We start from the raw sequence: 12,392 nt of genomic DNA, 5'->3' as shown, positions 1-12,392 counted from the left end.
TAAACACACACAAAAATTTTTTAGGAAGAAAGCAAGAAAAATACAAGACTTCATCTTTTCCTGACTTCCTAATTTTAATACAGCCACATCTTTATTCTTCATCTTGTTGGTGAACTTCCATTTGTAATTAATATGTTCTGCATAAAAACAATGTGTGCTGTTACTGGACATTTCATACTAAAATCTAATGTAGATCCAGCTCTGGAAGATGTATTCCAACTTGGTGTTGAAAGGCAAAACACTAGCTGAAGTAGGGGAAAGAAGAATGGAATGTATGATTAAGAGCAGAAACAAATGTGGGAACAGGAAGCAGGGGAAGGAAAAAAGGCAGCAGGGGAAAAGCAAATTACAGCTAAATGGGCACCAGCATACATATGGAAGGATGGTGTAAGTACTGTAATGCTGCTCTGCTACTCTCACCCGGCACTGCACATTTTTCCTCAAACAGCCAGCCAAGGAGAAGATGGTTTGCATTTACAATCTTGATCTGTTTTGAAAAGTTTGTTCTTAAAGAAAATCCTGAAAGATCTTGAAGAAAAACTGCAGGCCCTCTGCCCCAGCTTCTTCAGTTTGCAAAGTAATGTTTGCACCTACCACATTTACCAATATGTAACTATCCCTGGGCTCTGTCTGTATGCCAAATGCCCCAGGCAAGCATCTCACTTGGCAAGTGTGAAGGAAACATACTTTAATGCCAAGCATGTAACTTGTGAAAACAGTGACTAAAAGATCCTACAACAGGGGCAAAATCAAAAAAGTAAATCCTCATCCCTTTCAAATATCTGAAGTGAAACCTGCTAAGTCCTGAAACAGAGGCCAAGTCATAACATCTTCTAAACACCACTTAATCAATCAGACTGTAAACTGCTTTATAGTGCATATGGAAGATAAAATAATGAAAAGTATGTTTGATGCAATTATTCATATTTGTGCATTTTTCTCACTTAAATTAGTATTAGAAATTGGTATTTCTGCGTGTTCTAGTAGTTGCAACATTTTTGCTGAAAAGTGACATATAGTACTGATTCTTCTCAGTAATATTTTCAGATTTTTTTTAACCATGAAAACTACTAGAAACAGACTTTGTTTGATTTTTGTACATAAAATCTCTATTCATATTACAGTAATTATGCTTCAGTTCCGGGCTTTTTACAAAAGATTGGTAAAAATGACCTATACTCGGAATTTCATGCATTTTCTACTGCACATATTGTAACAACATAACAGCTGCTTTCTTCCAATCCCAACCACTAAAGTCTTTTTAACAATTAAAGAAAGTGCTGAGAAATAGATGCACTGACAAGTAAGATATACTTATGGGAAGAAGTGCTAGGAACAATCAGCAATAATACATTTTCCCTTGAGGAAGAAAAGAATGGTACAGTGACTTTCTAGAACCAATGCCATACGGGTATTAGAGAAATTTAAAAAAGAAGTGTAATAGAAAAAAGTTCTTAGAGGTAATAAAAATCCTGGAACTTGTTAAAAGTGCATAAACACAGTGAACAGTGTCACCTGAAGCTGAAGTCACAGTGAAGATTTGCAGTAAAACTAATGTAAAGGCTTTATAATTAAGAATGAACTTTCTTCTTTTGGAAGACTGTCATTATGTCCCGTATGTCACTGACTTCAGTATCTAACAATTATTCTACACACTAGTCAACATTAAATTAATAAAAGAAAAACCAGAAAGGAATCAGCCTCTTAATAAAATAAAGAGCTGTCTCTGGTGTTGAAGTGACTCTGAAGCAGTTTACTCGTCTGCCTCTGGGAAAGTAGGGAGATTGAGACCAGCTACTATCTTTTTATGTTTTTCCATGCACTGAGACCATTTTACACTGTTGTAAAACACCCTGTAGCAGAGAAAGAATATCATCTTAGTTTTGCTATCAAGCAATGTTTTCAGATCAGCACTGCTGCGATTAGGTTGATGTATAATTTGTAATTTTGAAAAGAAAGAAAAAAGGGTTGGGGATGATGGGAGGAAAAAAAGCTAGTCCAATTCCATGAGGAAAACAAATACAAGCAAAGAGACTGAATTTAAAGGCCAAAGCACATACAGTAGACATCATGTTGAGAAAAGGAGGTCTCTCCCACTGTAACTAAAATTTTGAAATTTCACACAGGAAGTAGTAGTTACATCACCACAGCATATACATGTCAACGGCAAACTACTGAACAAAATCGGGAAGGAAATCTCTAAAACTCAAACTGAACAGCAAATGTTACCTGTTACATCATTTTGTGTAACAGCACACATACACCAACACGCACATGTATTCTACAACATGAAAAACCAAAAGGTGTATGTCGGTATTTTGGAGAAAGTTCTGAGTATGCTCTTCTCTATTCATATATAATACATACAATTAAAAAAAAGGTTTTGGTATTATATAACGCCATGGTTCAGTTCATCACATAGAGATAGCAATGCTATTCATTGTAATGCCACCTGCTTTTCAAAAAGGCAAATTTCAGTATGTAGAAGTGACAAATGAAGTGTGTGTGGGAAAATGCAACAAAAATACAGTGCAAAATAAAAATTAATTCCTGGGTAGTAAAGATCAAAATTCTGAAGATCATGTGTGGTACAATGACACAGTGCAGACAATTTTATTATTAACAGTTTCTACAGTATCAAAACAGAAACAATTCTGGGGGTTGTAAAACAGACAGTCCATGAAGGATCACACCACCACAATCATACATGACGCACCAAGGCGTTATATAATAGCAAAATTGATCTTAAATTATGGAAAGCAATGTTAAAAAAATGTTCTGGGAATGGGGTGTGTTTGGGGAGGGTAGTGATATTGTGTTTGTATGCATAATTATAAGGCCCATATTATGTTTTTAGTCACCCATACACAGAACTACAAATTTCAAGCAGTCTAAGCAGCTATGGAAAAATTTTTTTTAAACACATTTTTGAGTATATTCCAGTCATTAACTGCCTTAATGTCAGACTTATCACTCCTCAACAGTTATTTTTTTTCCAATGCAGTAACTCCCACAGAATTGAAATAATTATCCCAGCCTTGAAAAGCTGTCATGAAAATTTATTTGAACACGTACCAAATGTATTTGCCATGTCTTACCATGATAAAAATGAAAACATTAATGCAATAAAGTTAGAGGTTTACCAAGATCATAGTTTGCACAAGCAAAATTTCACAGGGCTGCAATATATGTTTTGCTAACTGTGTGATTGCATACTTGTATTACACTCAAACACTATTAACAGACATTTTACGTATTGCATTTACAAGATTGCTCTGTTCCACTTATCCTTAACTGGTACTGTGCAACACTTCCTACAGAACAAGAACAATACAAGCATGGGGAAAAAAAAAGAATAACCAGTCTTAGTAATCCCTATGTATTATATACCCTCTCATTACTTTAGTACAAAGAGTAGATATTGGCTCTGCTACCCCTATTAGTAAGATTCATAAATTCAGAAGTCTATCAAGAGATTCGTGTTTAGGCTCCACCAATCATAATTCCAACTAAAAGCTATAAAGGAACATGATAAAATGCCTGAAGTATTTATCTACTGCTGTGATTTTGGTTTTCCTCAAACAGCTGAAAGGGTATATAATAAACATACATACATGCATGCACACACATGTACATCTACTGGTTTTTACTCTTAAGGTGAGACATATACCTTGTTTCCCCAAAGCCCACTGACAGTTTCCCAACAGTATTATGTGGGATGTCCATCTTGGATGATGGAAGATCACCTTATTAATCAGCAAATATATTTATATCCCTTTCCTAATTAGTTTAATGTCGCTTTTAAAAGCTATTATCCACATCTGGTGTTATGACATCATCAGTTAGATTGTTTTAGTATTCCTTTCCAATTTTTTGCTCCAAATGACAAATTGAAGCCTACAAAACACAAGTATATTTACTTACAGAAAGCTGCTCATAGTAACTGGAAGTGGTTTAGGTAACATAGATAAGCTCTCGGGGACAGCCAAATCACTTTAGAAGTCATACAAGAATGGATTCACTTGAATTTTGTTCCTTACAACAACTACCCAATTCAGCTATGTGATGTCCTGTTGGGAATTCTTCAGATTATTATTATTATTTTTTAATTTATCTTTTCAACTGTCCTCCTGCTAACATCTTTGTAATTTAGATTTACAATTAGTCTCAGGCAAAGGTTCCACCTCACGGATGACAGCTAGTTGCATTTTAAACAGCACAAACATAACCCCAGGGTCAGAGACAAAAATCAAGTAGCCCATTTTACATATATAATTATGCATGTTTATTTTCAGTGACAAAACCATGAAATGCAAGGAAACATATTAATCAAGAATGCTTCAACAACATAGACTTAATAGCTGCTTATAAATTGTAGGCTGACATACCCACTTTGTTCACATTGTTTCCCAACAGACAGTCACAAAGTTTATTACACATTACAAAGCAAAGGGATAGGAGTTATAAGTGTACTTGATTAACATTTTACCAGACGAATTTCCAAGTCAGCAAAATAGCTTCAATTAAACTGTAGTTCAACCAAACAAATCAAGGCATGTCAGAAAATGAGAAATGGATACAACACTGGTGGATTTACTTTTTTTTTTTTAAAAAAAACTAGTATTAGCTGAAAAGGCAAAATGCACAGATGAAATTTAGACTGAAAAAAGATTTACTCTGTAAGAGCATAAGGCGCACCTGGAGTGGGGAACAGGGAAAAAAATACTATTCACCTGACCTGGTGTTTTAGTAAATATAATGTAATCACTCTTGAACAGATTGACTTTATGCCAGCCATTTTTAACACATCCAACCCCATTCAAATGTGTTCAGTTATTTTATGTCACAACGTAATAAAAATTGCTTTCATAGAGTCTCTCGGTATACCATAGCTATATTTATATATCATATATAATATATATAGATCCTGTATCTATAACTGGGATTCATAATAAAATACTTAAAAACCATTCTAAAGATCTGTTATATAATTAAAAACACCTTTGCCTCTGTAACAGTAATATTTACCCCAACACATTAAAAGTCCTTGTCATGTCTTCAGAAATGCAATTCTAGGACCCGAGGCACTGGAATGGCTATTGGTAAAATGACTGGGATTGAATAATAAACCTTAAATTTCTGTGTATGCAGAAAAAAGCTGAAGTTGAGAGACTAACACAAACATAGTAAGATGTCCCCTCCTGCATCCCTGTGGCCATTCCTTCTGGAGCAAGAAGCAGAGGAAGGCTGGAAAAGGAGAAGCAGTCATACAGCAAAATCATATGTCCAAGCTGCTTACTGAAAACTTTGAGTATACTGATCTAAACAATATACAACTATTTAGAAGCTGTATAGTTCAGGATAACCCAAGAGATGTACCAGACTAAAATCACAACAAAACCAAGACAACATTAAGTTTCAAAGCAATCTTCCAGTGCCTTCAGTTACTTGACACCGTGCACAATGGAGCTCTTCAGGGTCACAGAGAAGGTGCACATAGTATAAAACATTTACCCTTCTAGATCTCCCACACTGTAGATCACAGTACCTTATGGTGGGGATGAATTACTTAAATAGCAATAAAAGAATAAAAAAAATAATTAACATACCATAAGATACTGTGCCAACTTCATAAAAATAAAAAGTAATTAGGGTACTCCTTGAAGTAAAAGCAGAGATTTCCAAACTTACCAGGAAAAAGCACAGAAAATACAAGTTCTAGATTTACAGCACCAATATCAAAGCTTCACTATGAAAATTAGATGCCAAGCTAAACATATGGTTGTATTATATTAGGTTCCAGTCATTCCCCACTGTTTTCAGAGTAATCTCCATCAAGAGAAATGGAATTTAATCAATGTATGGTAGTGATTAATGAAAAAATTAGTTTAGTTGACTTAGTTAAGGCTAAGTACTGGTGGTTGGGTTTTTTCTCCCCAACTGAAATAGACTATTTTAGGAAAAGATCTAAACAGAAAAATCAAAAGTGACAGATGATAGATTTCTTTCAAAGTGTATTTGTTTTATTCAGATTTTTCAAGTGAATTTTAAATGATTAACAAGTTTGTGTTAAGTTTACAGCTTAAATCTAAATTGAAGTTTAGACAAACAGTTTGTCTTAACTGTTTAACCAACTTAACCTGCTGGTTCACCAACATGCCTTACCTATAGTGGAAAGAGGAAAAAAAAACAAAACCACACTCAGAAACTCAGTTATCCTGCTGTTTGAAGTTCTCTGCTTATACTGCCACTAAGGAGTCCAATTCATGTCCATTTTGGTAGAATTCATAATATTCATACAGCATAACGTGTACTGCAATGAACAGGACTGACTTGAAATCTTATTTCACAGTTTAAAAAATAAAAAAAAAAAAGAAAAAAAGGAGGAAAAAAAGGGAAAAAGACCCCCTGCTCCCCATATTACTGTACACATAACCAAAGCTGACTTTACAAAAGCAGCAAAACACCCATTCTGCTTGCCTGCTTCAGCACTTCTAGAAAGAAAATACGTGTAGGAAAGAGTCATTTAACACTTTGGGTGGGAGTGGGAACAGGAGAAAGATTTTTTGGTTCTGGAAGGTTAGAAATATGTTCTATTGATTACAATTAATCAGATATTAGCAGAAAGCTTAGTGAACACTGACTCCAGCTCCTGTGAAGCAGTAACACTTCCAGCCCACACCAGGAATGCTTTTTTCTCATTTTCAAAAAAAAATGTCTCCCATACAAAAATAATTAGGTAGTAATACTGCAGTCAGTAGCTTTGAAGTATCAGGTTCAAAATGAAGGTGAAGGTTGTAAGAGAACATTGTATAAATGGTGCCAATAGAATTAGAATTTAACAAATGAGAAGCCAAAAATACCCTATCATGAGCCAACAGAATGAAATTCAAGTTAAAAGCCAAATGATAATTAAAAAGCATCAGGGACATGCCCAGATTGGCCAAAAGAGTCCTTTTTTCCATTTAAATCACCAACTAGATTTGCATTAAGGAATGAAACAATTAGCAATATGCTATTGCACTAAGTCACCTAGATGCAGTTGGGACCACAGCAGGGCATGCTCTGGTCCCAAATATGCAGCAAGAGGCAACAAAATAGAATCATCTTCTGGCAAAATACTTTTCTTGTTTCTGCAGGATAAATATTCAATGCCAGTATGCCTGAACAAGCAATCACCTGAGATGAAGACGGGAATATTTTGTGGAGTTTGGAATAAATCTCTTCAAATGAGAAATTAAATTTGCCAGTCTGGCTGAATTCTGAATTCTATAAATCCTGAAATTTGGAAAACTACATTACTTTAAAATATCCTAGAATAAGTTACTGCATAGTTCTCCTGTATTTTGAGAACTTCTGCCCTTTGTTTTTTTCAATTTTTCTTCTTTATAGCTGTTAGAAAGGATTACTTTCTTTACCATTTCCATTTGATTTACTCTAGGCTTGACAAAGTGATAATCCTGGATCCATTATTTCCTTCCTGTAGTCATCAATGTTGTAATTTAATGCTGCAACTAAGAAATTACAGGATTGTGCAGAAGTAATTTTTATATTAACAATTCTATCTGATCAACTACCTCAATCATCATATCAGCAAATAAAAACCTGTAAACACAATATGTACGATGATTACAGCACTTTCAAATCCTTTTAATCGTTAACATGATTCATCAAAAAATGGAACACTGTGCTCGTCTCACACTTTGGAAAATTGATGCAGTAAGTATGAATAACCTACCCAAGGCCACAAAGGTAAACATTATCAGCCAAGATCAAAACTAAAGTTCAGGCATCAAGTCCTCTGTTCAGACTATAACAAAGTGATAAATCTCATTCATTATTTGAAAGCCTTTCCCAGCAAGGAAGTCCTCCACAGAATTAAAGAGTTTATCACCATCCACTTTTTATTTCAGCTGGGATTTTTCTCTATTTTGTCCACTGCTGAGCAACATGAACACTTCCAGTGAAGTCCTTAGTATGACAAACTGTGTGTGTGGACATGTGTGTACACACACATGCACACAGATTTCAAAAAGACAAAGCCATTCTTATTTTTTTGCAATTAATATAATGGAAAACAGGTTTAAATACTACACTCTTTCTTCTTCCAAAGTGGACCTACCATAATTTGTGATTTGATGACCAGTTTTCCATTTTTACTTACAGGAAGATACTAGATTTGTCAGAATCTGACAAAAATTATGGCACAGAATAGCAGACAAACTAGGTTTTTTTTTTTCATTAAAGAACCTTTAAAACTACAGCCTCACTTCTCTGACAAAATTCACATCCACTATCCTGAGAAATTCTGATCTGTAAAAATCTCCTATGGAAAATGTAGTGATAGGATCAGTTTACTACAGGGAACTAATCTGAAGAAGTTAAAGCTCAAAATATTCGGATCGGGTTTGGTGTGGAAGAACAGGATGTGCTGCTTGTGAATCATACTATACTGACAAAGACTATACTGCAAAGACAATGTGAAATGTAATGGAAAGGGTAGGTGAGAGGAAATACAAAAAAATCCTCTCACAAGCTAAGAACATACAGAGACAACACTTCAACTCTAATTACTTGCCATTTAAGCAACAAACCTGTCCTCAACTCTTTTGAGAACGTTTTCCCCATTTCGTGCACAACTGGAGATCCCGATTTTAATATAATTTGTATCAACTAGTGCCTTTGGAGAACAGAATGACTAAAATCTTAGCCAGAAATATTAGATAGGAAAAGGAAAGACCTGCAATAAAAATTTGTAGCTCACAGAAAGAATCAATTTAGAAGAACGTTTGAGAAAAACAACCAAACAAAAAAAGGCACAATTCTCTGGTAGGTCCGATAATAATTTGAACAGAGAGGGTGACAGCAGTCAAGCAATTCCAGGTGTTTTCATGCATATGTATGTATTTGTAGTGTATCTGCGTATTTCATTCAGCTTCTACTTTCTCCGTGCTCTTTAGTAATCAAGTATTTGATTTGTAGGATGCTACATTAGTGCCAGCAGGCACAGAATGTTATAATAAACACACTCTTCACAAAATATAAAAGCCATGCACTCAGTGAAGAAAGCATAGCTCTTCAGCTAAGTGGAAATCAATATCTTTCTTTAATTTTTTTTAAAATAGCTCTGCACAGCCACTTGGAGAGTCCCAGCTGCCACACTGTCATACAAACTCCAAGCCCTACTCTGTTTAAGTTTCTGTTCCATAGCTCACTTCAGGAGTGTGAACAGGATACTTCTTGCTGAACTAGACCATTAAGAAATTTTCTTAGTAGACCAAGTGAAAAAACAAATCTGTTAATTTTTCCATTTTAGCAATTCATTTGAAATCAGTTCCATTACAGAAGCATCAGGTCATTGGTTCCTGTTTTATCACACGCTTTATAAAGACAGGTTCATTACAACAGCCTTGAAGGGGACTGGCAGTTAGGCTCCCACTGGCCGTGCTCTTGGGGATAAACACCTTGGAACTGTGGTTCACCGGGACAGGGCTTTTGAAATTCAGAGCTGGGTGTCCCTCAGGGACTAAAGTCACACAATTAGTGCCAGGTGGCACCACAGATTTCTTAGGGAATAAAATTTTGCTTTGTTCTAGAACAACATGGTTTATAGAAGAGGTGGAGGCACCAGATAGTGATTCTTTTATCACTTCATTTGGGATCTTGCTATATAGGTAATTGGGGGTGTTATTCTCCATTGTATCTGACCAAGCCCTGTAGCGTACTTCTGCAGCTCCCCAGTAGTGTCTAATAGCAGACTCGGAGCGATGGCCTGTCACTGCCATTATTTCTCTAGGCCCCAGTCCTGCTTCACACAGTAGCTGGATGGTGGTAGTTCGGAGAGAATGATTGGTGTATCGTTGAGAGAGCCTGGCTGCCACACTTATCCTGGGCATCATGGTACCTAAGTAGTTCACACCCATCGGTTCTCTTTTGTACCAGACAGGCTGTTCTTGCATTTGCTCTGACGTTAGCTTTAAAGGATGCAGGTAAAAGGCAGGGGGCTCCGGAGGCAACTTAGACAAATAAAGCTCCAGGGATAAAACAGGACAGTTTGGGTCCCCTGGCATATCATACATTTTACCCATTTTATGAGGATCTTCTCCATTTTTTCCTTTGCCAGGATACCTAAACATAGCGTATCGACGCCCATTCTTGTCCTTCTCAACAACAAAAGCATCTGGAGCCAGATCTCTTAAAATTTCCCTCCCTCGTTTGGCAAAATGCAACTGCAAATCAAACCACACCTTGTTGACGAGCGCCAGTGGACTGTGCAATCCCAGCACACCAGACTGTTTAATCTTACGTAAGTCCTCAGCAGCTATAGGAGGATGGTGGTGAGTCTCATCCTTTCCCTGCATGCGTAGCATCTTCAGCACGCTCACAAATACCATGTTTGCACTAGCAAACTCTTTGTCCTTCATTAAGCAAATCTGACGATTATAAGGTGGCATTTTGAGATGCCGGTTTAAGCCAGCACGCATGGACTTGTAGCTTGCCACACTGTAGGTATTCCCATCATGATTCCTTATTGTATAATAAAACTCTCTTAAGATATCATTGAGTTCACTTACTGGGACCAATTCAAAGCTAGGATCCTTGCCATTTTTGGCCAGCCATTGTTTTAATAGGTTAGCTGCCCAGCCAGTCTGCTTGTGGGTGTTTTTGATGCTCTTAGCATCCTCTTCCTCTTCCTCCAAGCCAAAAAGGACATCCTCGGGGAAGTTAAAATTCGTCTGTGCTGCTTCTACTGCTTCTTTATTTTCTGATGAAGTCTCTTCCTGTTTCAACTGCTTTTTGAAACAATTGATCAAAGTTGTACCATCAAATATGCCACAGGTATACGGCACACAGCGAACTACTTTTTGATCTGAGAGCTGTGAAGTGCGGAGTAATACATAATATTTTGGATTTTACATAACAAAAAGCAGGTGGCATTAACTGGATTTTTCATATGATATGGCATGACAATTCCATACCTCACTAGCCAATTAAAATGCATCAGGTCCTTCTTTATTAACCATGGCATTACACATGCTTTAACTGATTTGACTTAAAGCAAACCTAGAAACATATGCTGTAACAGAAGACTGAAAACCGGAAAGCATCATGTGTCTTTTATTTCCCTCCTCCTTGCTCACCTTCCATTGCTAAGTACCGCTATCACACACAATCATGTTTTTCCAAAATCTTTTCCGGGTTTCAGGCTCTACCGAAGAAGAAAAATCCCAAAATACGCATCCTATACTGAAAATTAGATCTTAAAACTGTACATCTGTCATACATTCTGGTACTGAATTTCCTATATATCAAGTACTGACAAATGTTTTAATAGCTATAATCCACAGGTATCTTTGAAAAATGAAGTTCCAAACGGCCATTCTTTATGAAATGCCTTAATAAATAGGTAGAGTGAAGCATAGTTTAGACTCTGCAATACTGGTTATCTTTACCAGACTATTTCCGTGACAGGTGAAAGACAGAATCTTGTCCAGTATGTTTTCTTCTTGCTTTAAAATACAATTCAGATTTAACTGTACCTTGAAACGCTATTAAATATGGAAATTTTGGCTAGAAGAAATTAGTTTTATTCTCCTTAATAAAATGACTGCCAGTTAACAGCAATGTAAGTATGAGGTGCTTTGTGAAATATCTGTACGCAGAAAGAAAATTTATTATAATAATTATAAATAGTTTAATTTCAAAGCAAGTGCAACAAATTTTAGAAGAGCAATCCAGAAGTAATGCAAGTTCTCTTTTATCATGAAGTAGTTATTCCTGTAGAAAGTTTCTTTTCCTTTTCTTTTTTCTATGACATACGGCAAAGCAATATTAGAACTCAAATACTTCTTAACTTCTGGATTAGTGTGGAAATGAGAGCACTGCAATAATTTACAAAATATTTGTACAGCTTTAAGTTCGAGCCCTTCAGACAAAAACTGGGCAGAATTTTCTTTTGTACGTTTGCTCTGTTTTATCAGACAAGTTTTTAGGGTGCTCCCGAATTACTAACACATCTGCTTACACAAACCCCATCAGAAAACTTCTGAAAAGACTATCAGAAGCTCATGCTTCAAGTAATACTCTGGATCAGAGGAAGAAGAAAAATACAAATGGACAGAAACTAGAAAGGATGGCACAAAAAAAGAAACTAAAATTGTTTCATTATGAGCAATAAAGGTAAAGAACTTTTCTCCTGTGGATTGTAACTTTAGAATTTTATATAGAAAAAAATCAGCAACCTACCTGTGTTGTTCCCTCAGCAGTTCGCTTGTTTGCCGAAGTATCTGTTGGTGGCTTGCTTGTCTGGTTTTCTGAGGGGTCAAGAAATTGTTCATTTGCAGTATCTAATCAGTACTTAATACTGCTATCCACTATACAAATTTGGAGCC

At 36.0% G+C, this 12,392-nt stretch overlaps 1 protein-coding gene across 10 annotated transcripts in view; it reads right to left on the bottom strand.

Moving 5' to 3' along the window:
- The window catches only part of LOC119148959 (activating transcription factor 7 interacting protein), a 118,034-nt gene that overhangs the window by 22,997 nt on the left and 82,645 nt on the right, over window positions 1-12,392 (bottom strand). For 7 of the 10 annotated variants that reach the window (XM_037389750.1, XM_037389755.1, XM_037389757.1 and 4 more), the window contains 2 exons: window positions 12,247-12,314; window positions 10,575-10,793 (listed from right to left, as the gene is read on the bottom strand). In XM_037389750.1, coding sequence (XP_037245647.1) covers window positions 10,575-10,793; window positions 12,247-12,314 — 287 coding nt within the window. The remainder of the gene's footprint in view (window positions 1-10,574; window positions 10,794-12,246; window positions 12,315-12,392) is intronic. The other 3 variants (XM_037389758.1, XM_037389759.1, XM_037389756.1) reach the window with 2 other exon arrangements.

Source organism: Falco rusticolus, chromosome 5, assembly GCF_015220075.1.
Source record: "Falco rusticolus isolate bFalRus1 chromosome 5, bFalRus1.pri, whole genome shotgun sequence".
Taxonomy (NCBI): domain Eukaryota; kingdom Metazoa; phylum Chordata; class Aves; order Falconiformes; family Falconidae; genus Falco; species Falco rusticolus.
Note: the sequence above shows the minus strand (reverse complement) of the source record. Positions and strands in the feature narration are given on the sequence as shown.